Source organism: Cardiocondyla obscurior, linkage group LG05 (genome assembly GCF_019399895.1).
Source record: "Cardiocondyla obscurior isolate alpha-2009 linkage group LG05, Cobs3.1, whole genome shotgun sequence".
Classification (NCBI taxonomy): domain Eukaryota; kingdom Metazoa; phylum Arthropoda; class Insecta; order Hymenoptera; family Formicidae; genus Cardiocondyla; species Cardiocondyla obscurior.
The window spans coordinates 4,968,564-4,995,073 of record NC_091868.1 but is presented as its reverse complement, the minus strand read 5'-3'; the positions used below and the strand labels follow the sequence as shown (position 1 = coordinate 4,995,073).

The following is a 26,510-nucleotide window of genomic DNA, read 5'->3' as shown; positions in this document are numbered from 1 at the left end:
ACGTTTTGTACGTTGATAATTGTCACACGCACATTGAGATTCTTGCTCGCGCGTATGTCGGCAGAAAATTAGAGAGTATACCCGAGGTGACAATCTTTCCTCCTCTTCAAAGAGCGGCCTTTACTCGTGAGCGCGCGGGAAATGAATTCCAGAGAATTTATCACAGCGAAACACGACGTCGCGATGATACCGTCGGACCCTCGGTAATTTACGAAGCGTGATTTAGGGGCACGCGGCTTGTAACGCTTTAATACGCTCGAGGGTTGCGCCCGCCTCTGACTTCTATGCGCGCATAACGTGAGAGCGCGGCGCGTTGGCATGCGCCTTGCGCCATCGTGCCTGTTCCTCTATTCCTCCTCCGTTCCATTTGCCTCTATGAACCGCGCGACGCGCCTGCGAATGCGCCTCACGACCGCGGAAAACAGGCGCGTATAACGCGTGAGCGCGTCTGTGAATGAACGCACGTGAACGAACGTCGGCGTACACTCCCCGCGATATGTAAGACCTAAAGAATCGAGGAAAACGAGCTAAATTAAAGACGCATCTCGTCGAGTCTCGAGGATGACTTTTTGCAATTTGCGCCGTCATTTTTGTCTATATTCCTCTGTTAATTCTTTATTTATTTTATTTTTCTTTCTTCTTTTTCTTTGGTCTGCAAGCATTTGTGGAATCACCAAAATCAGCGAGCTGTTCCTTCATCACATTGTTGTTGCAATTTACGGTAATGATCACTCACGCGGTGTATTCCCGTTGGCAGTCAATGTTGGAAATTACACGCTGCGCTGGTGTTGCGTGCACGAAAAGAATAATGCGGGAGTCGCGCATCCGCAGCAACCGATAACTCGTACGAGATATAAAAAAAATTGAAAAAAAAAAAAAGAAAAAGGGGAGATAGCCGACGTAGGCGCGCACGGTTATTAGAAGCGGTGCTCTTTGCTCTGACGTAGCGGTAATTGAATCCCGCGGCTTCCTATCACGGAAGTCTCTATCGTGATTCATATTCGTTATGAAATCCAATATATCGAGAGTGGCACACTAGCCTACAATGCACGCGAGAGAAACGTTCGCGAGAACTTGCCGATTACGAGAAGACGTTGGAATATTCATCGCGCGTCATTAGGATGCCTTCACGATTTCGTTTTGTGCGTTTGGCCCGTCTCGTTTCTCATTATGCAAAACCGCAACGTCGACACGCCCACCGTAACAAACCCAATTTAACGCACGCTAGTCAATTGTAACTTCCTAAATACGCAGCTTCACGTTCAATTGATTAGTGGGGGGAAAAAGATACGATTTCGCTAATCAGCTCGTTACGCGATGCATTACCAAATATCACCTTTTGTAGCCCCATTTTGAGTTACGGTCGTATTGTAAGCTGTAAAACTACGCTCGAGAAATTACACCCGTTTATGGTTCGTTGTGCCTGATTGCGGGTATGACCGATACCAACGTAGTAGTTAATAAACCTGCTACTTACATTCTATTGTAGTCGGGAGCGATCGTAATTTCGATATTTGCGGGCCGCGTCGTGGCAACTACCTGTCAGATATTTTAAGAATTGTCGATTATTATTCGTGCACTTTAATACTTTCGCTTATTACGAGATCATTCAAATATTTTACATTTATTCGCATGCCGATTGCGGGCGTCTTACCCTTCGTGATGCGTGCTCCGGGTAAGCGTTGCGTGCTATTGAGATTCTTGCAATTAGGAATCATCCCTGAAGTCGGAAACTTCGTAGATTGCGTGGGCAAAAATTGGCAATGTCGAACGCCTTGGGGGCAGTCGATTCCAGGACGTCTCGCCGCACGTGAGATTACAAAATTTTACCGTTCACGAAATGGCATTCTCGCAAAACAATCTTCTCGTTCGCTGCTCTTATCTTATCTCTTTCTCTCCTTTTTGTATTACAAAGCATTTTCACTTCCTGAATCTTGAAAGATTCTAATTGACATCTTTGTCCGAAGGTCTGAAAAGAAATTTTTTAAATAAAATGAGAAAGATCATTACGCGTGGCATTATGATATAGCGGTGGAACCGGGATGGATAATATGTTGGCGTAACATTTTATTTGCATGTAAACGGTGCCACCTCATGAATATGTGAAAACGTTGCGCCGATTTTGTTACACTTACGGGTAATTTCTCGGTATATTCTAGGCAATCTATCGTCTAATCGCAAAATTTCATCTTAAAGAACGTCGAAGCTCACGATTTTAATTTTCTGCTCGCTCAGGTGTATCCCGGATGGCGGGGACGTCGGTTACACGATGACGGAGCTGCAACCGTCGCCGCCAGGGTATCGCGTCCAGGATGAGGCCCCAGGCCCACCTTCCTGTCCCCCGGGGTCATACAAATACGCGAGCCACGGCCACGGGAGCGAGGCTGCCAATTTCAAGAGTGCCACGTCGTATTCTCAGGAAGGCTATGGCCTTAAGCAGAGTCCGCCTCGATCGATGGCTCCTAACGAATATTACCGTCGTAGAAACGACGGGCGGAGGCCCAGTACGGAGAACGATCTCGAGGGCGGTAAGAAGGCCGCCGCGGTTACCAGTTACAACGACGGTCACAAGAAGAATTCTCTGGGCTGTAAAAACGACTGCGGGTATGTGCTCGATTACTTGCGTGCTATATTTTTTTTTTTTTTTTTTTTTTTTTGTCTTTAATTCAACAATCGTTCGTACAACGCTCGTTTAATTATCGCGAACGATAAAACGATTATATATTTGATTAGCACGGTACCTTGACGAAACAGAACGAAATGGCTGTGTTACACTCGCTGTACTTACTCACCGGCGAGGATACGTTTTGTTCACCGCGAACAGCAACGCTGTCGATGAAAGGTAATAACGCGAGAGTGCAACATCAAAGAAAGTGTCCGATCGCCGTATATGTTACGCCAGACTCGTTGACGGTAAATTATGCAGCCCGCGCACATTTTAGAAATAAACTATATCAAGATATTAGAAAGTATATTAGAAATAAATATATAAATTAGTTGAACGATATATCTCGCCGGCAGAGGCGCCGCGACCGAGAACGCACTCTGGCGAGTCGCGGGTGATTCATTAGGCGGGAGACGTTAATAAACCGGCGGTTTCGCGTCGACGCATAATTGTTTCAACGTAGGGAAGACGTTGCGTCACGCGTGCTATTTCTGCTCTTTCTCTCCGGGTATCGGTGAGTAACACCGTCCACTTAAATCGCAACGTTTTCATGCCCGTCTGTCGCATTTAGGTACAGCGAGAACCTTGGATTCAACAGCTTCACGCTCTCTCTTAATGAGAGAGACGAAGCTTCGCCACCGCCAACGCCGCCAGTTAGGGATGCCTCCAGCCTCAAGGGCGTGTGTTACGGCCCGGGGCACGAGAAGTATCCTTCATGGCCGAGCGCACCCGAACGACACTCCGACGAGGATATCCATAGCTCCGGGCACAGCGGTTCTCACCGTTCCAAGTCCTGGACCGATCACACCAACTATCCGAAGGAGAAGCCGGCTCAGTACACCAGACCACACACGAAGAGGCCTAATCCCGCGTTCACGCAGCAGGTAACCTGCAAAACTCCTTTAGTTTTCTACTAAATAGTTAACGCCGCGCGCGTCGCTTATAAAATCCGCGCGTGCATTCGCATCGCAACGTAACGTCGTGATTTACTATTAATTGGACGCATCAAATATATCGCCTCGCACACGTTTTCAATTTCCGTTTCTGTTACCTTTAGCGGGCTTCACTATTAAACGTTAATATCCGTTTGCTGTGCATTAGGAAAATAAGTTTTGCAAGAATTAGTCGCCGACGATTAATTGGCGCGGACGACGTAGATAATTACGTGTAATACGGATGAATAGAAATAGAAATAATAATTTCGTTATAACTTTCAACGATTATTAAATCACGTGTATTTTTAATTTTCGCCATTCACGCGATATACATCAGTTAAATTGGTTTACGGACCTTTTTGCTGCAACTCAGAATTTGCCGTGTCAGCCGTTCTTGATTGTTTTGCCGGTTGCAAAATCGAATCTCTTTTACATGACACCAAGTACCTCGGCGGTATAAGCGAGTTACGAGGCAACGGGGGCTTATCGAAACACTTTCCTCATGCTTCCAAATGATTTACAAAGTTTCACGTCGACACCATTGACGTGTTTAACAATTAAGGGGGCTTACCCGGGCGAGCATACCGTATTAAGAATCGGGATCACCTCGGGGCAAGACCTTGATGTATATATTGCGCTGCGCCCTAAAATGGCGTACGCAATTAATCTCTTACACCCGCACCCTCCTTTCTCTCGGTGACATAATCGCCAGAGTGCTACTGACTTTCTCAGAAGTAGGCCGTGGTATTTCGATGGTCCGACCCGCATCGCGTCGTAAATTTCGGTACATACCAGCACCTTCTGGTATCAGGCGACGAGAAGACAGTGGGTTTGAAAAAAAACGAAAAAGAATACTAAAGTTAATCCTACTTCCCTTTTTTTTTTTTTTTTTTTTTCTTTTTTCTTTTGTTGACCGTAAAGTTTTATTAGACTGGCGCAATTTCTGTTTTAAAGCACAAGCAATTAGCTCCCTGCTGATGTACGTTAAGATTGAATTCTTTTTATTATTTCCTTGTCGAGAAAAATCGTGTATCATAAAATACTTATTTCTTTCTTTTTTTTGTTTTTATTTTATTAATTTTTTCTTATTTTCAATTTTATTCATATTACGAATATAAATGATAAGTGCCACTTTCTAAATACGTTTGTGATTTTCTATTACACTGCAAAAATTGAATATTGCAGTTGAAGACGGTAATGGAGCGTTGCGAGAAGATTCCAGCCGAGACTTACGAGTCACGCAACAGAAGTAGCGTTGAAGAGGAGCCAAGATTGTGGCCGCGCGTGGATCGCGAAGGTAAAGCTTTGGGAGACGCGGAATACGTAGTTCCATCGCCACCGGAACGAGAACAGCAGTCGCAGACTTTGACTCACGTTGATCTGGAGGCTTATGTAAGAGGCTACCAAGACCCTCCAGTACCCCAGGTAAGTGGATTCAGGCGAATAATATTTCAAGTCGAATAAAATATCCGAGAATGTCTAACACAAGAAAACATACAACACTTAACGATTGCAAATTTATTTTTTCTTTTAATTCTGAGATTTAAAATTTATTTATTTAGGTGGATCTCTATCGCGAAACTACCTTAACTCAAGCGGGTCTCGAGGAATATACGAGAGTGCAACATTCTCAACAGGCCAGCTATGCGCAATCCGAGGGATATCATAGTTATGTATCTAGTGTGGATTCCACAACGAATACACCATTTCTCGATAGGTGAGATTGTCTTTACACATTGTCTTATTAACATCTAGCAGTATGCAATATTTTTTGTAATGAAAAATTATTTATTTCAATAGATTGAGGAGAGACAGCGAGGCAGTAGCGCAAAGGCCTGCGACGTCTTGGGAAGATACTTCGCGAGAGGGTAGAGACAGTGTAGTAACTACATCTAGTGGTAGCGCTTCTAGCAGCGAGACCTTAAAATGGCATGGCTCGATGTCAGATGTTAGCGTTTCAAGTGGTATACCTCCTCGTCAAACAGCATCGGATCGATGGCATCATGGATCTATGTCAGACGTTAGCAGCGTAAATGGAGGAATTTTAACTCAAAAGTCCAACAATGGTTGTCACGACAAGTGGCAGAGTTCTATGAGTGACGTCAGTACGTCCGGGATCGGCTCACCAAAAGGAAGGCACAGTCTTGACAAATGGCAGTCTTCGATGAACGAACGAAACAAGGGACAAAGTAGACCTAGTTTGCCAGCAGTTATCGGACATTGTACGACATCCGCATCGATCAGTGATATCTGCCAAACGTCGACGATTGAAAACAGTAAATGGCAGGAATCCAGTCTCGACGATGAATCGCTAAATGATAGGTCACAAACAAATCAGTGGAATAATTTGAGCAGACATGAGAACAATAAATACGTTCAACCTATACCACAAAGTCCTACGCGCCAGCAAGCTGCAACTGCGAGTCCGCAGAGTTCCGAAAATTGGAATCTTATACATGGATCAATGTCCGACGTGAGTCAATCTAATGGAATTCAATGCAGCAAGCAACTAATCGCTCACAGTGCTAGAGTGCAGACTCCTCAACGGCATCATTCGGAAAGTGTACTGTATTTAGATCGCGAACGAAGTAAACGGAAACTTTATCCTGTCAGTACGACGCAGCCGCAAGAATCTACGCAATCTTCAAGGTACGAATATATTTTTCTGAAATTATTATACTGTGTAATAAATTCTATTACAAACTGTAATATATAACTTTTTTTTTTTTTTTCAGAGTGACGTTGAGTTCACCGCCTCAACTACAGCTCTCAGTAGCCGAACGCATTAATGAATTAGAAAAACAACAGCAACAGCAACAAATGCGTTACACTTATTTAGATCCCGAGAAACGTCACAGGGTATCCGATCCTACTCTGAAAGCGATACAAAAGAAAGCACTATTGTCTTATTATGAAAGACATCATCAAGCATCTTGGCGATCGGAACCACAGTTGGCGCAAGGCCCTGTGACAGCTCTTCAGAGTCCTCAAAGTCCACCGCCACAACCTCCTCCTAGACCAAGACCATCTTCTTCTCGAAGAGCTAGTTCAGCGTCGGATTACGCTAGTGGTACTTGGAAGGAAAACGTTAGCAGAATTCAAAATCAAGGAAATAATGACTTACCGAGTCCTAAGCATCAACATAGTAATAGTTGCAGCAGTCTCTCTACGGATTTATTAGGTCCTGTAATAGTCGGGCCGGCTATATCGATAGATGACTGGGTGCCCGAGAGGCCGCCTAAAAAACCACACTTGAGAAACGTTTACAACGAACGTATACCAAGTCCCGATTTACCTCCACCATCGCCTCCGACAGTCACCGAAAGCGAGGTCCACGACTGCGACGATCCGTTGCCACCCCCACCACCCGAACTCAGCGACGATTGTTTCACGGAGCGTAAATCTAACAACATTCACCACCCAACGGAGGAAACGGCAAAGATCAATCGTGAAAGGTCATGCGAACGACACAAGTCGGAGAGACATTCCATAAAAAGATCAAAACACAACGGTAAAAGAGATCACGATAAGCCCACCGGCAAATCCTCGCCGAATTCGACAAAAACGGGAGTGCAAGAACAAGAACAGCATCAATTTGTAAGATCCGCCGCGACGATGAAACTCGCGGATTCTGACATGATACTAGAAAACGGAGTCTCGGTCGGCTTTACCACGCATAGAATGGTAGTTACAGGACGTTCAAGTTTAAGATATCCTTCGACTCAGAAGCTTATGGTAAACGGGAGGATAGCGCCAGCAAGAAGATTATCCGAAGAAAGATCTTTTTCGTCCAGATCCGCGGCGCAACTGCCTGATCTCATATCGCAGAGATATAGCGATTCTGGAAATCAGAGGCCCGCCCCACAAGTTCCGGTAGAGCCGAGAATTATTCGACAGGAATCGATGAGAGTTGACGGGACACGCGTTGATGCTTCCGGTTTGTTGCGAAATGATTCTAGCCAGAGGTTAGAATCTTCTTCAGGTCAGAGACCTCAACCTCAAGTGCCTAAAAACACGGATAAAAATGTTACTACGAGTCCGTCGTCGAGACCGAATTATCTGCCGATAACGGACGTCGCAAAGAGTTCATCGAAATATCTCAAGAGTCACAGTTTCTCCATTGGCAGCCCGGTGAAAACGGGATACGAGGCCAGTTCGAAGCTGTTCCCCTCGGAATCAAATCCGCAAAAATATCACGAGCCTCCAAAATACGTTCCTAATCATCATCAACAACGTCTTAATGACGTGACACAAAGAACCGCGCACGGTTACAACGTCCTGCCACCGAAATACGTCGATCTACCTAAGCAGAAACCTCAGCCTCAATGTCCAACGGAAAAATACGGCACAGATTCTCCTAGTTCGCCGCCACCGCCTTTAGCACCGCGGCAGAGCACACCTGGTAGAAAGTCTTTACCGCTTCCACCGAGACCTACACCTCCACCTCCACATTCTCACCAAGGGTAAGTCTTTATTTTATTTTATTTTATTTTATTTTTTTACATTCGCTCGACATTGCTTTTTGCACATCATATTTATTATAATACCTCAACTCAATTATTTATCGCCGATTAACTAATTAGTTATTGATTATTCATAATTATAAACAATCGCATGGTTGTACATAACGGTAAATCAAACTTCTCGTTATTTTAATTTCTCGGGACCAATAATGATAACGATCGCAATTAATGGTATCGTCGAAGTTTACTTTTAATCAGCGTCAATTTCTTTTTAATCATGTTAATCTTTGGGGACGCGAGCCCGTGACTTTTTCATGCCGTTCATTCTGCGATTATTAATAATTGAAGGTCTCGGATGGGTTAAAGCTTTTGTGTTGAAATGACATCTCGTAATTTAAGGTACGAGCACACGCGATCCCGTAATTGCAATGTAATTGAATGGTAAATAGCTGCCTCCGTTGTCAGATACGGTATCATCATTATAATCCATATGCCTGCGACGTCCCGGCATCGTGCTTATCCTACGATCGATCAATTGAATTAGAGGTAACTTTAAGTACATTGAAAAGCAGATATGGCATTTGCTGCGACGAGCGGTGACGGCGGCTAGCGTACGTGACTTCCTCCTCTCTCGGCCGTCGAGGTGTTGTAGGTAGTAGGCCGCGTTCCCTCTTAGTCCTCTGTGATCGGTACTCCGCAACACATCTACGCGCGCGCTTCGTGTGAGATTCGACGCACCCCACGCCAAGGTCACGTACGCTAGCCGCCGTCGCAGCACCACGAACGCCATTCCTGACGGTGAGTGTACACTTTACTCTCGGCGCGGCTTATAAGGCTCGATAGAGATCGTCCGGAAATCTGAAACGGCTGCGCGACCGATCTTTAAAACCCGCGGAGCGTTTCTTACGCGTATCAATCAACGGCACCGCAAACGCATAATCTGAAATCATTCGTACCGCCAACATAATGTTTAACTTGTGTTGGCTCATCTCGCTCCCTTGACATGAATAGGTTCTATATAATTTTCCGTAATCACCGTAATTTTGATTTTTTTTTCTTTTTTTTTTTATTAATTTTTTTTTCCTCGAATAAAAACAAAGCATAATTAACGGCATCACGCGTCGAAGTGGATTGTTTCAAAGTGGGTAATACAAATGTTAATCCGTGTATATTATACACACGAGGTATTTTATATCGTTTAAATTGCATCGGTACTTGTAGTATAATTTCTATTATACGACTAGTTTGCGAACCATTTGCTTTTCGTATTATTCAAGTCGTATAAAATCCTGTTGTCGAACGCTATAACCGTAAGCGTCATCGCAACGTGAATTATGTCATTAGAAAATTTAATAGCCATGTCCACGTTCTCATGAGGCGGAGTTATAAAGTCTACCGCTGGCATGAAATTAAAAGGTAAAAAGCTAACGAGGTACCGAACGAAAGGGACATTGTTTTTGCGAGTTCTCCATCGGTGTCGCAAACTCGTGTACCTCCGAGAATCACAGTATCCGCCGCTGACAGGGACGGTTCGGCAAACTCCGATTATCCGAGGTTATTAATTATTTTCTCATTCGTTCGCTCGAGCGAATCGCATAAATTACCATGAGATTATCATTGCAAATCTAACGGTACTTATATCCAGGTTGATTTACGAACGCGTGACTTTCCCTAAATTTACGTGCGGCGCAATTCTTAAGCGACAAAGAGACGCGTTACGAGCAATTTCTCTCTCCGTACCTCCCGAGCGGACCGTACGCGAAGAGATTTACTTATCGAGCTGCATATAACCATCGGTTATCGCGCGGGATCGGCGTGTGTTGATCCGGCTGGGAGATTAGCGTCCCGTGAAAAGGAGAGAACTGTGGAAAGTAAGGTCGTGGGCGAGAATGTGGAAAAGCCACGGCTTCTTGAACGCGATCGACGTAGGATACGTTATTGAATTCCGACGGGTGCGACGTTGAGCGCATTCTTGAAAGGCGAGAAGTCGGGCAAGGACGATTTCACGCGGCGAAGTAATTGTATGAAAAGCAGAACAAAACGTTTCGCGAGCTAACGGAAGAGCGGTGATAATGGCAAAGCGCGCTCTGTGACCCGGTACCTCTTTATTCGTCGATCCATGATTTTTCGGGCCACGGAGCACGCGAAAAATTAATTGAGAATCTTAAACGATTCGCGCGAGAAGACGCGTCGGGCGGAAGATGCCGGTAGGAGGAATTATCCGAATACAGCTGGAACAATCGGCTGATAATTATTGCACTTCGGGGCCAAAGTTTTGCTCGGTTTTCCAGCCGGAATACAGGATGTAGGCTTGATCTCACGGGACGATAACTCTTTTCACCTTTCTTTTGTTCCCTTCTCGCTCTGATTGGGTGACTACCTGCAACGCACGAGCGATCGAGCAACTACTCGATACGCACTTTGGTTAAGACGCTTTGAACCCACGTCACGGTTCGACGAACGGGCATTTGACTTGTGCCCGACCTTCGGCAGGAAGAGATTATCCCGCAAAAGAGCGCCAGAACCGTTGCGAACGTTTCTTTCTTTCTTTCTTTCTTTCTTTCTCCCTGCACTTTCTTTTTCCTGCCGAGTCGCGCTAAATATCCGACAGCGCAACAATTTGACCTTTCGAATAAACCAACCTATGGAATAGAAATTTCAGAAAAAAAAAAAAAAAGGTTACTCGTGTGCCACGAGCGTGTTGGCCTAATCGTTCTTTGGTGCTCGATCATGTTCGCTGGGTCTAGCGCTAGAAATGGAGATGACGAGGTGCGAAGCCACGAAATACGTCTCACAATAATAACGAACCCTGACAATGATCTTATACTTATCGCCGGCAGTCATACGATGTAACTTGCGCGACATTTTTATTAATTGCACCAATTTTTTTTACGTCTTTTGCATATCAAACGTTTCAAAATTGCACAGCTTTACGCGCGCCGTCTTTTCGTGACAATTTTTTTTTATCTGACGCAAACTTAATTGACGATAAACGCATAGGGTAACGACAGCGAAAGAGACATTTGCTGCTATTGATTGTAAAACTAGAAACGTAGAAAGAAAAGTAATGATAAGAACATTAGAACAGGTATTGATAAACGTTGCGCGTTGTACATTTTTGTCGATTATAATTTCTATCTGCAACAGATAATTTTTTTTTTCTTTTTTTTTTGTGATTGTGAAAATGTAGGTACTCGTGACATTACGTAATATATTATTTCTTGGATGTGGAAAGGAAATAGGAGAGTAAAGCTTTGCGCTGAATTTATCAAGATAATTACCACGGGGTGGCGATAAATCGTTTCGTTTCACTAGTTTGGAGCATAAAAATGACGAAACTCAATTTTTGCAGACCGCCCGCTGCACGATTCGCGATGGAAAATATTATCCAACTATACGTTATGAAATTAGAAATTGGTCCGAATATACGCTGTATCGCATTATCGACGTACTTACGTCATTGTGCGTATATCTATTTTATTACCGCGAATAACTGCCATTAAATGTAAGCAAATAGTATATATAGTTACACTAGTGTAACTTGCGCCGCATTAACATAAAAAAGGCGCGAGTGCATTAAGATGAAAAACTTTCTACACTTTGTAACATCCTCTTTATACGGCAAGACTCGTTTGATGACTAGTTTAGAAACTGGGTTAATGGTATGAAATCTCAGCTAATTCTAAGTGCGTTTAGCAGTGATAGTGGAAATAGCAGTAATATTCATGTTCATTAATGAGATCAGAATTTGAAAGGGAATAGTAGTTTCGTGGAGCCTTCAAATGTTAAAAACATTTGACATTTATTGCCATATATTACACAATTACCTATTACTCTTATTGTTATTAAGATTTAGAAAGCTCTTGCAATCATTCAATATTTCTATTAAAATAATGAGAGCTCTTAGATAACATTTACTTTCATATCTCAAAACGAAATTGAAGTCGTGTATGAAATATAAATATTAATTTTTAATTAAAAAAAAAAAAAAAAAAAAAAAAAAATCTTAAATCTTTAAGTACTTTGCGTACAAATTATGGCAATATATGCTAATTATTTAAATATCGTCGCGTTTGTATTCGGATGTAATTTACCGCGCTCGACTTCGATCAGTTACCGAGTACGTTGTTCTGCCTGTAACTTAAGACTCTTCATCGCGGAAATGATTGCACCAAGGAAATACAAGTGCAACGACGATGTGACAGAAACGAGCGACAAACGAAACGAAGACAATAGCCAGCGACTCGAGACCGGACGACACCGGACACGAAGTCACGGGACCGTCTCGAGAAACGGTATCTTCTCGACAACAGACCACCTTACGATTAAATGATTAACACAAATTGTTCGGAAGTTGACGAGTAACAATCGTAGCTAAAATTACGCTCGAATTATTGTTCCCGTGTATCTGTACATTTGCATAAAACGCAAAGTAGTATACTTGATTATTTTTACAACGGGTGGTCTGGGCAGAGCGGTAACGATAAACGATGTGTTACATTCGCACGTGCTTCTGAAGATTCACCAGGACGATCGATGGATCGTCACGTGCGGTCGCTACGGCCGCGAGCCAACACCGCGATCCGCAATAAGAGCCCCGCGTTGCTCGTAAAGTCTTGGTGGCACGTTGCGTTCGCGGTTCCTACCGTAAACCGAACGACCCGTAAAATCAGCCGATCCGACGATCAGCTATCCGACGTTAACGACCGTACCGGACGCGTCGCGTACTCGTTATCGTTATTGTATTTTCTCGAGTCAAGTCCAGTTGGCCACACGCGACTCGGCCAAGAGCGAAATACCGATCGTTCGTTGACGCACGGAATCGTCGGCGAGGTCGCTGACATTTGCCGAGATAATCGCGGATGCTCCCGCACCTGCAGGAAGAACCCGACGTAGATTCTAGCGAACCTCAGATAGCGGCTTTGCACCGGGCTCTTCCCTCGTTAAGCGGATAAACCGGGCACGTGCAGATACGGTGATTGCCGCCAATATAGTTATAAATAGGCGACGTGTAGGCGCCCCGTTCTCGCTCCGGACGTTTTACGTCTCGATATTTATTCGAACTGGAAGATACGGACCAGATGAGATAAGGCACCGCGATAAAAGTGACGATGGCTCGCGAGAGACGAGGAGAATAATCACTCGGCGGCCTACTTTTATCCGGGCGCGATCGATTCCGCTTAATACGTCTGATAAAGCGACCGGGTATCCCAACGCAAAATCCTTTTACGATCGAACGAGAGCGTAACTGCGAACGGCAATAAAGTTCATGTAGCAATCAACGATCGGCGCCGCCTAGGGCGCGGGTGAATCTACAAAACTGAGATATATATCCCGTTTCTAATAAAGTATCGAAAACGAAGTCATAAATCGTAGATTTTGATATCGTCGATACCGTCGAGCGATCACGCATAAAAGCTATTACCGTTAAAATCGACGCTAGCTGAAAGCTAGCGCAGCGTCGAAATTTATTGAGCATACGCGAGAAATAAAAAGGAACGTTATCAGAGTATCGTACAAGATCTTCGGACGCTTCGTTATTTTATGATTGCTGTTCCACCCGCGTCGTAACGAAAGACGGCGGTTTTTCACGTGCGTTTGGTACAAAATAAATAATCAGTTTCGTGAAACGATCCAGGGTTCAACGCCGACCGGACCTGAATAATCGGACGACGCAGTAGATGATCGGAAATATTCAATCACCGGAATAGCGAATGACATCAGCGGTAAAGGCGCGCGTGCGAATATATAGCTAATATACGTGCGTGCTTCGTCACAAATGCGATTACCACGCTCAACTAACACGAAGACTCGACCTGATAAAAAAAGAGAAAAAAAAAGAAAAACCCTGTAATACATTATTTCACAACTAACTTGTTGAAATTTCTAATGTAAAGTAAATTTTTTTTTTTTTTTATCAAGTCGTTATTTTCTTGTATTCCAAAAAGTAAAAATCTTTATGTAAATGTTCGGAATTAAAACAGGTTTGAAATTTAATGAAATAAAAAAAACAATATATAAAACAAGTGACAAACACGTTCGTATACATTCCACGGAAAGACCGCTCGCTTGATCGAAATGTTGCCCAAGTATAGCTCGCGCTAATTTCTCATAGCACGGCTTTAACTATTGCGATAAGAAATATATCTGCGACAGGCTTACTGTCGTCCTCGTTTTCGTAATCTGTCATTCTATTCACAGGAACGAGAACGGCGTGTAAACGCGCTTTCCACGGCATGCGTTGTCTCATTTTTCGTGCCGCGGAAGTGCACTGATAACTACTTTGCGCTCAGTGCGTTGATAAAATCCAACGCGGCTTGGTTGTTGAGCGACAATCGTTCTTAGAAGTAGTACCGATATTTTAGTTTCAACCGTTTAATAATTAAAACAATTATTAATGCATCATATTATTATATTTTTAGAAAATTGTAAGCATTACTCATTGCGTCATACGTAACCATTTATCAGATGAAAATGGTTACGCATCTTTCGAGCAAACGGGATTTCCGACGATTTTAATAGTTGTCGGTTATATTAATCTCTGGCTCTTAATAGTACTTAAAAATCTTAGTTGTGACCGGTCAGCGGATGACCAAAAATTAAGCGATAGTCAAGAAAAGGAAAAGCTAGTCTATAGATTTCGTACGTAAAGTGAGAGTGAGAAAAGTACAGGTATTCGGATCTTTGAAACACATAGCGCAGTGTATGCGATGTCGGTGTACATCAAACTCACTTACCTACGACAATCGCCGGCGGCTGTGCCGGTTTCTGTCTCGGGACGAGCAAGCGAGCCAAGTTCGGTCGATCCCCGGCGAGAGCAGAGGCCTGTTATTACACGAGAATGCGAAAAAGGAGGACCGGAGCTACTCGCGGATCGAGGAAACTTAAAAATGTAGAGCCATATCCCCGACGAGACCGCCCTTCGCTTCTAATAAATATTTGCCTGGCGTAGCGAGAAGAAGAAGAAGAAGAAAGGACGGGCACGTACGTGCCTGGCCTTCTACACGCATCGGAATTGCACGCTCGGGTGCGAGCTAGAAGAGACATCGATTATTCGCGGCGCACGACGTCGATAGGAATCAAAATTAACAGCGCGGCTCCTACGCGAGGGACGGGAAACGCGTTTTCCCGCGGGATATCTTACCGAGGTCGTCGCCGCCGACGTCTCGCGCGTTAATTTACAGCTTACATCGGCGACCCGGCGCGTTTTCTCTTCTCAACCGGCTGTCGTGCATCCTTTCTCGACCGCGCGGCCGATCATCACAGAGCTGAAGCAGATCAGCGCGGAGTGACGCTTTACCGTGTCTCCGCGAACTACGTAGCGCGTCGAAGGAGTCTCCGCGATCATAAAGTCTCGCTTTGTATCTTGGGCAGTTCTGACATATAAATTACACCGTTCGCGCGATCGTAACTTACGATCGTTGTCCTCCTAGAACAGCGAGTTACGACTGCGCAGATGTCCCGAGTCACCGCGGCCGTCGGTGCATTAAAAAAAAAAAAAAAAAAAAAAAAAACATTCGTCAGGGAATATTAATTCTCTTCCCCCCGCGACTTAAGCACACGACCCGACGAGAGTAACGAGGACGTGCGTGGCAACGTGGTGGATGACGATTTCGCGACGTCTGCGTTTTATCCTGGCGTAATTGCTGAAATGGCACGTTCGATGACTCGAAGGCCAATCCCCTGTCGCCACGTCTCGACATCCGATCGGGACAACAAAACGAGTAATACTTTGCGATCGTCGCCGATGCGGCGGCTGAACCGCGACTTCGCGATCTATCAAAGGCGCTCTTGGACGTCGGATTAAATCGGTTCCCGCGTGAGGTGCATCTCGCCGCGTCGTTACCACCGAGCGCGCGGCGTTGGTATTAATAACTGATAAAACTGCCAGCGACATTAATAATATGATTCAGCAGAGGTACGAACACGAGTACTTGCCGCTCTTATCTGCATGTGATTCACGCCACTTGAGATTATCGTGGACGATAAGACAATCCCTTGACCTGTCACAGCAATCCGCTTCAAACGTAAATCGCTTTCCGCGCTTTTACCGCTCGGTTAACGCGAGAAATCATCTTTTTGCGCCGCGCGGAACCTTTCCATTTCAAGTTGCGTCAGTCATCGCTATATGTATCATCTTCGTCGTATACCTGCGCATCTGTTCTCGAAGGGCTTAGGCTCTAAAACGCCAGTAAATAGTGTTCCTCGTTCGACCTCCCACTTTCAGAGGTTCCCTCCACCGGCATCCCTCCACCAAGGCTGCACGAGCACTACGAGGAGTGCTCCGAGTCATTCCGGTGACAGCGTTCATGGAGTAGGCACCGTGCCGTTTGCATTCTCTCGTAGCGTTTGTTGACAGTCCGTCGAAAGATACCGTCCTGCAACAGGCACGTCTTATCTCGCGCATTCTTCGTTTTTCTCGCCTCTTTCGTGCGTTATTTGCAAGCCGTTCGACGAATGAAAAATGACAACGGATACGTGATTGGTTTTGACATCGATCGCTGTAGTGTCGAACAGTGCGGGGGCGAAGGAGACGTGCTGTCGGAACCAGGGTGCAATGACCTGAGGTTTTTTTTTCCCCCCGCAGTGAGGAATGGCAGCTCGCTCATCGAACAGATGTTGAATCTGAATATTTATAATCTGGTGGGCAGTATCAGCACGATGGTCTTCGGGAGCAATAAGTTTCGGATACGAAGGTACGATTGATATTTCGAATTTTCTTTGCTATTTCCTACTTTATACCGAACGATATGCCAGCGAGCGAATCCATTTCGAGTTTCATGCACTCTCCGTGTAGTAGCTTCGACATCGTGGCTAACCGATAATACCGAACTCCCTCTTCGGCAGCCGATCGTTCCGCTACGGCAATCCAAAATTTCACACTCCATTTGTAGATCTCTGCGATATCGTTTAAATCAGTCTACAATCGGATTTATGAAACCGCGACATTATAGCGTAGCGAAATTAAATCTCTTTTTAAATTGAACGATAGAACGGAGACGCATCTTTACGACAAGTTCCAGATCGTTGAAGAATGACCCACAATAGAATGGTTATTTTATTCTTGCAATATTTTTAGTTTCAAAATTATATTCGTAAAATTACACGGCAAACGATATTGTTGTTATTTATATATTATTTCTGCAATTAATTTTTTTATCTCTATTGATCCCACGCGTACGTATACAATATGCTAAATATATAATATTAATATTTGATATTTATTTGATTTATCTGAAACACTTTTAAATCACGCGGTCGTAAAATTAGCATTTCATTAGCATTTTAATTACTGCAATTCGAACGCACTACTAAACATACACTAATCTGCAAATTTGTTTTTACCTTTTCTTTCATTTTATTTTAATTAATGATCTGTCCCGTACAAATGTATATCATACAAGTTGATTACTATTTCGATACAAGTACGACAGGTTCTGGAAATAACTGATCCAGAAAACTATTTGTTTGATATAGCTGTAAAAAGGGGGGTGGGGAAAAAAAAATAAAAAAAGAAAAAGAAGTTGAGCGAAGCGATTGCATATTTCTCTCTGTTCGGTGTCTCCCTTCGGACTTTACATATGCTTTGCTCGTCTTTTCTTCTCGTGAACGTAAGCTCAAACTTCTCTTCGCAAGGACATCTCGCTACTTATCGTGCCGTATTCGAATTCATTGTCAAGTCGACGATTCACGAACACGTCTCAATGTGCACTAGCATTCCGCTTGCCGTGCAACGTCAGCATTTCACGTGGGTATATCGGTACGCCTCGAAATCTTTAGTGGCATGCCTGGTCGTTACTTAACTTTCGGAACGGCCGGACGTTTAACCGGTTAATTTAAGGCTCGCGCGTTACGTGACGGTGCTATAAATATAGCGCACAAATTTCCGCTTCTGCGCCATTATCTGCGCCTGCATATTTACGCCACGCAGATTAAGCGAATTCGCATCAATCTGTTTTTTTTTTCTTTTCCTTTCTTTTTTTTTATTTTTTTAAAATTTTTTTTTATTTTTTTTTATTCGCTCATCAGATTACGATCAATTAAGAGAAATTTGTATGACTTCTCTCGTGGTTTCGTCTTATCATGCATGTGGCGATGATGTATGAAAGCGAGGCTTGCACCAAGCTAACTGACGACTTACCACTGAAATTGCAACACACACGGTCCAGATTCCAGCAGCGGCCGCGTATGTTTCTCCTTTCCCGAAGAAAACGCGTAAAGCGGCAGTTCCAGATCCCGCATTCCAATGCGTCGACTTGGTCCGCTTCGGTTTACCTGTGTTTACGAGCGTTACGATTGCAACGATATTAATGGCGATCGCTTAGATAAATTTGCTCCTCGGATAAGCGCCTGAACAATAGGTCGCCCAATTAGATAAGCTCGCGGTCTCTAATTGCGCTCACCTCGCAGCAGGTTAATAGGCTGCCGTTTATCGATGCAGCTTCGCTCGATCGGGACGAGCAGCAGCAACTGATCGTACTAATTAATACAATTATACTGCGGCGAGTGATCGTAGATCCTTCCTTAGAAATCACCACTTGGGCGTGCTTCGGGATGCTTTCCGGTAATCGTTACGACACCCTAATGGCGTCAGATACGATCGCAGATCGATCTGGAAGTTTGCTAGCCAACGCCATCAAGTTCTCAACTGTGAAATATATTCTAGTCACTCAAACACTTTCAAATCGATCCCGGGGTGAAGGGTAATGAGCCGGCACGATAATCTACGCAGAAAATGAGTGACGGGTTATTACGCGGCTTTAACGTACCACTTCCAACGGATGCTCGTTCTTCTGACTGTTGTTCCGTTGTTCAATTATTAACGACACTCTAGATTTTCGATGCAGTTTTCTCCGTCGTGTCCAAAATCAAGCTTTCACGTCACCGCGTACCTTGCAAAATTTTATTCGAAGGATCCTTTAGCTTTGTATAAATTTATATGTCGCGCCCTTCCTCCACTTATGTTTCAAGATTTATTAAAAAAAAAAAAAAGTCTTAAGATTTCTATTCGCTTTATACTTAAGATTATAATTAAGCGTGAGAAAATTGTAATTAAAGGAATATTAATTTATTAGTATCATTAGCATTACTAAAGTATGCCGTGTAAATTATCGCGTCACCTCGTCGCGTGGAATGTTAAAAATATTCGCATGCAAGTTTGTCGTGGCTTTCGCGTATTCGAGAATATTCTCGAGGAACGTGTAAATCGATATACATTGGATTACTTTTAAAATAATATCCGCGACATGGATTTTCTGGCTAAGTTACAGTGAGTGCACACCCGAGACGTAGCTTAAGATCCATAAATATTCCAACGCGTTCACGTTCACTAACGCCGATCGCTTATTACGGCACCTCTCTGCGCCAGTCAGGCGGCTTGTCAATTTTCATTTCCCATATTCCCTACGCGTCCAGCAGCATCCTCATCTAGGATGTATTAACTCATGAAATCCGGTTTACGGTACGATCGTTCCGATATGCGATCCGATTCGGATTAGAGCGCGATCGATCGCACGAGTGACGGCGGCAACAATAAGAACAGTTCGCCGACGACACATATGGAGGAACAGTTGCGAAACCAGCTGATCCACGTTATCTATATTACAGCGGTCTACCGCGAGACGTCCAGGTGCGCCAAGTAAAATAGACGATCGGACGGATTTGATATCGTTTTAGGAATTACATGCGCTGTTCCGCCTTGGAAACGCGTGGGCGCTCTTCACGGAGAACATGGCACGGCGCAGCGCGAAGAATCGTTGGGTGGGCAATTTTTCTTTTTTCTATTTTTTTATTTTCACGAGCTGCCTTCGCGGAACACGCCAAATAAAATCGCGACAGGCGTATTCGTGCGATGTTCCGCTTTGGACTATAATATTATTGTTACGCGGCGAGCAATCAGGACCGAGCAATGGAGATGTCTCGCGATTTACGACACAGGGCCTCTCGTTTCAACAGAGTCTTACGACGCGCCCGCTTGATTTATGGCCGAGCGAGTGTACGCGATCCGATGAGAAGAGATAATCGATTCGGTGTCCGAGATCGATCGTGCCGGAAAAGCCTGACCGCGTCAAATTCCCTCTCGCGGCGAAGATGCATTATCGTCGATCGGCGACGAGCGTCATGCGGGTCCGTGATTAATTATAATGATATTAATTATGAAATTCATTAGTCCTCCGAGATGAACGGCCCCGTCGTAACGGCACTGCGGACAAACTTGCCTTTACGACAGCGAGTTCCCGTTATTTTAACATTTTCGGCCGAGTATTTGTTTGATATTAATTAATTGCGACTTATTAATCTTGGTGCCTACGCGCGAAACAGCCGACTTTTAAAAACTTCTGCCGGATCTGGATTTAAGGGCCGCCTATTAACGTAGGCAGTCATTTTTCTAACGTGGCGTAAATTTATAACGAAAACGTCACGCGGGACAATCATTGTGCAAAATTGTGTGATGATAATTTATAAGCTTAAATCTAAGTCGCGAAGATGCCCACAGCGTAAATTTTTTTTTTTTTTTTTTTTATCACGTGTGGTAGCGCACGCACAAACTACAAGACAGGGGCCTCTTTGTTCGAAGACTATCCTCTATCGTTTTCTGAGAATTCGGTCTCTCTTGTGTGTGCTGAACCGATACCAGTGCTCTTCTCCTTGCACCGCCTCGTACTATCGTCATTATCAAGGAATGTTACTCGCAGAGGAGATAGGAATCATTTGCCACGCAAGTAATTACTCGAGCGAAATTGAGTTCCTAGACGAGGTGGAATTAGTCGAAATCGATTTAACGCCGATGACGATTTTACGATGACACTTACATATTTGCAGATTCCTTCCGTTTGTTCCGCTTCGTCGCTTAGGTTCGTTTTCCACCTTCTACGTGCGTATTGAATGAAGCTATCCTGCATTTTGTTTCGCGGCTGGATCTGTTGCTCGCCCCGCAAATAACCGGTGTACGTACGATCGACATCTAACGCCGCTTCGCAAACGATTGCTTCCGAGTACATCTCGACAGGGATGTCGCCGCATTGAGAAGGCAGCGTCTCTTAAGGCAATAAGCAAAATGGTCTCTTAAGATAGCCGGTAGCGTGCCTTTTCGTATTACAACCGTTAACTGCGGCCGATTCTCTTTCTACTCCGGCAATGTTCGCTTCGACTCTTTTATATTCGCTCCACCGCCTCCATTAGGTACCTTACAAATCGTCTTTTCCGTTATCCTTTGTCTTCCGACGCTCCGAAATGACTGTTTAGTTCCCACCATTTAGCGTTTTTACATTTTGCTTTATTACTTTTCTATCCGCGGCGGTCTCCATCCTTTCTCCTTCCCTCCCATTCTCTTTTCTATTTCATTTATTCATCGTTATCCTCCTTTAACTGAGCGTGTCGCGTTATCAGCATATCTTTGCATTCCGACGTACAACGTACACCATTTAGTTTCAACATTTCGCGAATTCTTCTTCTTCTGCGCTCTTTCTCCAATTCTTACCAATTTTCGTGATAGTTACCGATGACCGTAACGTCGTTCGTTGCACGCTAATTGTTTTAATTTCGAACTGAACTTCTTAAACTGAACGGAATCTTCTTGAAGGTATGTTACGAATCAGCTATAAGAAAAAAAAAATTATTTGCTTTTTCTCGGATGAATCATTGATTCGGAAAGATTGTATTTTAAGGAAATTATTAATATAACGAGTAGGCTAGTTAATCAGCTCGATTTTCCAAGCGGTTTGAACGACTGCGATGTAATCAGCGCGAATTCCCACGATTGGCAGAATTATTTTCAATTAGCCTTCATCATCTAGTTTAACATTAATTTTCTGAAACGAGTGCACGGCATAGTTTTGTGCAGAAAGACTCGCTGCGGTTTTCATGCTCGTCACTTCGAAATGATATCGTAATTTTACGCTGAGACACCGAGAACAAGAAATATCTTCTTTTCTCCAATGTTGAATTCAAATTTCGTTGATAGATTATCTAACTAGATTTAACGTATTATGTAGTAAATTAAGTAAATGTAAATTGCACAATTTTTTCGCCAGCTCATTATTGCGTTTATTATTATTAAAAAATTTTTTTTTTTTTTTTTTAAGAGAATGTACCGCAATCGGGTATTTAGAATAGCGTTACTGAATTGGTTGTCATTTGCCGCAATGTAATTGGTAGCCGATCTTGTTGTCAGACGACGATTAAACATCTGCTAGCGCAGCTGTATGCCTTCTTCCTTCGCGATTAATATATTACTTCCTATAAGATTTCTACTCTACTTTAAATAATATTTTATATGCTATGCACATGCAACGCATCATGATGCACCAAGTCAGTCATGGGAATGGAATTGGAAGCAGAAGTCGCAAGATATAAAACGACTTGCGAGTAAACGAAAGCTGGTGCGCGATTGCTTTATGCGAGGAAATGTCTGGTATGCGAGGTCACTAAATTGCTAATTATCTTTGTTTAGATGCCGGTTTTTAGTCTTTTCTTTTTGATGTACCCTTTTTTATCTCAGTTACTTTCTTTTTTATAAGCAAAAAAATCATAGTTGGAAAAAAGAAATTTTTTTTTTTTTAACAGAATTTGCTTTCTGGCTTGTAATTAGTTCTTTCAACACGTGTGTCTTGTGGCTCTGTGTATTGCCGTGCAATAATTAATTACCTACGCTATTATCACATTCTTTAACTCCCCCCGGTTCACGCGTTCTTATCCTTTGTCCCTGGCGCCTCGGCCGTTCGCCCGCGTGTGCGTCCATTTCCATCTCCCGGTCGGTCTTCATCGCGAGACCTTGTCGTCATTCACCGGAGCGTGGAAAATGAGAGTACTTCTTGTCGGAGCCCTCCTGGCGATTTGTATCTACGTGCCCTGCCGCATGACAGATACTTTCTACGCATTCTCTACGCTCCGTTCTTCTAAGCAACGTCGGATTCTCGCTGCCTCGCCTTTCGGCGTGAAGCGCGGAGTCCGTCGCAAGATCACGCCCTGAGTCATCGTCGTTAAGAATCGACGGGTGTGTTGACCCGATTGTTCGCGCGCGAGCAACAGAAAGCACCGCCGAATCGAAAAGAGGAAAAAAAAAACCCACGTCTGCGCTAAAAAATTTGTGTCAAAATCGCGCGACGCATGATTACGTTCGCATGCCGCGCGTAAAGCGTAACGCAACGCGACGGTGGGTGTCGACGCGATGTGCATGTCGAGCAAGCAACGTCTCATTTTGACGACTATTCCGCTGCAAGGGTTTCCTGCTGTGTTTCACCTCCGGAGGCAGATACGCGTGGGTGATTCCGTCTGGCAATTTCGCGAGGTGAATACGCGCCGGGCGGGTTTGTTACTCTCCCGCTGACACTTAAAAAGCGTTAAACGGGAATCTCAAAGCCGTCGTCAAACTCGCACACTTATTTCGTGCGTCTGTTGTAAGCTTAACGTTTATTAAATTTCTTTAAGTAGTTTTTGCAATTGCATGTTATTCTAAGCGCTTTTTCCGTTCTTCTCAAGAATAACTTACCGTGATTAGCACAAGTAACGTATGCGCAAGTACGAGCCGACCGACTCGAGCTTCACTATACAAACACTTTTAAACTGGCATTTCGAATGCAGCTCGCTGCCAAGGGTGAAAGTAGGTTGACGTGAAATATTTTTTTCACGTCACAACAGGTTACGGTTTATTTTTCAAATACGTAAAATTAAGTCGTTTTACATCTAATTTAATGTAATAGAAATACATTTTCTGTAATAAAATAAAGATAGGCAGACTTGGCTTTCGATAGTAAAAAAATGAAAATGCTTTATATAAGTGTGCAGTTAATTTTACGTTTAAGTAATTTGCAATTAGAAAACACTCGAAGAAAGTGTCGAAACCTGATTTCGTATGGACATTAATCAAAATCGTGGCTTTCGTTAAATTTTTTTTTATGAATCAGCAAACAGGTGAGCGGAGTTTGATGACGGTGAATAATCGAGCGCATCATGAATATATTATCGGCACGAAAACATATAACGTATACGTGTGAACGATAACGTTTCGTTAGCATTGTCATGCGGGTACGGTGAGCTGATAAACCACCCTTTCTTCCCACGCCACCGACATTTCGTATCATCGTGCGATTTTCTTCGGGAACAAAGAGAGCTGAGTAAAATGCGCTTATCCTCGCTTAATATACAATTTTGCGCTAAGCCTAATACGCAACCTTAATTTCGGAAAATAAACACTTTCTCCTGCTGATTGACTCGAGCGTATTTATGAAAAATATTAAATATCCGTACGTACGAAATAATAGCACGAAATTTGGGCGATTAATTTTATGAAATTTATCGCAACAAAGTGCGAAACGTCACGTTTCGCTTTCGACTCTTATTCCGGTTGCAGATTCCTCGATTATTTCGGTCCGATTATTCGCTTCGCGTCGCATGCGATTATCATCCGCGCGGCCCAGATAATCAAAAGGATTTAGTGAAATCTTTACGCCTAAAATTATAACTTGTAATTGTCCGTTACATACTCGGACAAAAATTATTTTTTTTTTTTTTTTTTATTTCCGATGAAAGTTTAGGTTTAATTGTTAGATTTTTTTTATAAAAATAGTGACAAGGTTCTTTTATAAAAATAATGACAAGGTTCTTTTATAAAAATATGATTCATGTATTTGAGATATTTTACTTAAACGCAACTCGAAGCTGAATTACTCTATTTTTAAATGTCCTGGATATCGTTCTAAAGTAAAAGCTTGAGGACTCGCCAGGTTTCCGACTAAGAACGCAGTACGGCTTTCACGTACGAAGCCTTGAAAATGACATACCTCTACGGGCGTGACAGTTGACAAATATCGATCAAGATTACCCAAATGTTATTTCTCGTGACATTTTGAAAGTTATTTGACATAGATCACCGTTCGCTTTTTTTTTTACAAAATGTTGTATTAAAGTATGTCGTATATCTAACCATTTATTATATCAGGAACGGCATTATACTCCTCTCCTGTCCATTCGCAATGATACTCTTGATATGCCTAATCGATTTTACATAACCATTTATAAATTATGTAACGCATGTTGTAATACTAACAATATGTTGACCGTTTCTAAAATGGTCGCTCGGTACGTTTATTTGTAATTGAAATTGAACCAAAAGCGTAAAGACATCGGTAAACTATCTCTTTCGATACCTCATCTTCTCATCGATGCTTTTACTCGCATCGAGACGGTCGTTTGTACGTTCTTTGGCGGTCAATTTGCGCGGTAACACGTTTCTTTGCCTCGCTAGACCGCGAGGAAAGTTTTGCCTGGCTGACAAGTGCCAGTTTTCCCTTGGCAGGAAACGCGGATGGCCGAGGAATCGAGTACTCGACCCGAATTTCATACGTCGCGAGGGCAGGCACCTGTCTACCAATGAAGGTGGTGTTTACGCTCTCACACGTTACTCATACTACGCATTCTGATTTCGTAAGTGACGTTCGCGATGGGGGCAACTGTCATGTAGATTGTGCACGTGCACGTGCAATTGGTTACGAGAATCTTGTATAAACAGGAAGCCTTCAGGCAAATGTCATTATTATGTGCCTTGAAATTGCAGGATATCTCTTTCATTATATTTATATATTTGCAGTTATATTATAATCTTAAAATATCGCAGAAGTAATCCGCATTAGGAATATACTTTATTCCTTAAATTATCGGTCACCGTTCGCGAAAGTCAGCTTGTCCGCGGAAGACGATGGTGGGTCACTGTAATTTTTATTTTCACGCAGAATTGCATTGAAATTCGTGTGCTGCGTCGTGATTCATTTGCAACAGCAGCATGTTAAGTAGCATGGGAAAATAGTGAGATACTTGACCGTTTCTGCTTGTAACAATCCGTTGAATAGCTACCGCTCATAACAGTACTCTTGATTCTTCGATGTTGAGTAGGCGGAGGTACATTGGCCGCAAAAGTGGTTTCCTCGAAGATGAGGTAGAAAACTGGAGCTCCGCCGTACTAAGAGCGAGATTTGAAAATTTCAACGAATTCGATCCAAGTACAACTTTGAAATTTTCAAAGATAAAAAAAAAAAAAGTAATTTTAACAAAGAAAAATATACATTAGAACTCGTTCAACTTTTCGTTTTACTTTCACCGACGTGAGACCTTATTCAAAGTGCGCAATCAGTCGCTTTTTCACTAATCTTTTAAACGCCGCGCTTAAAAGAAATTAGCAATGCATACGTATAATGTATACTTGTTTCACATCGTCTTTTATACGCTATTCATGAGATCGCAAAGTGATTTTCGAAATCGCAAGTGAACCAAGGTTACTACGACATACCGAATAACATGAGCTGCTTCTCTTTTATCGCTTTTACGCAAATTGTGCTTGGTTTTTGCAGTTAAGATGCGCGTTGTCAGACGACAAGCGTTAAGTCGTGTCCGTTACTACTGCAAACGTTGCTCAATAGACTTGTAATAGATTCAACGAAAAAGTTCCTTCTC

The 26,510-nt window shown here is 43.3% G+C and overlaps 1 protein-coding gene across 4 annotated transcripts in view; it reads left to right on the top strand.

Moving 5' to 3' along the window:
• Nucleotides 1–26,510, top strand: part of Shrm (shroom) — a 102,411-nt gene that overhangs the window by 67,479 nt on the left and 8,422 nt on the right. For all 4 annotated transcript variants that reach the window (XM_070656881.1, XM_070656884.1, XM_070656883.1 and 1 more), the window contains exons 2-7: nucleotides 2,236–2,604; nucleotides 3,237–3,549; nucleotides 4,786–5,025; nucleotides 5,163–5,317; nucleotides 5,401–6,249; nucleotides 6,336–8,063. In XM_070656881.1, coding sequence (XP_070512982.1) covers nucleotides 2,236–2,604; nucleotides 3,237–3,549; nucleotides 4,786–5,025; nucleotides 5,163–5,317; nucleotides 5,401–6,249; nucleotides 6,336–8,063 — 3,654 coding nt within the window. The remainder of the gene's footprint in view (nucleotides 1–2,235; nucleotides 2,605–3,236; nucleotides 3,550–4,785; nucleotides 5,026–5,162; nucleotides 5,318–5,400; nucleotides 6,250–6,335; nucleotides 8,064–26,510) is intronic.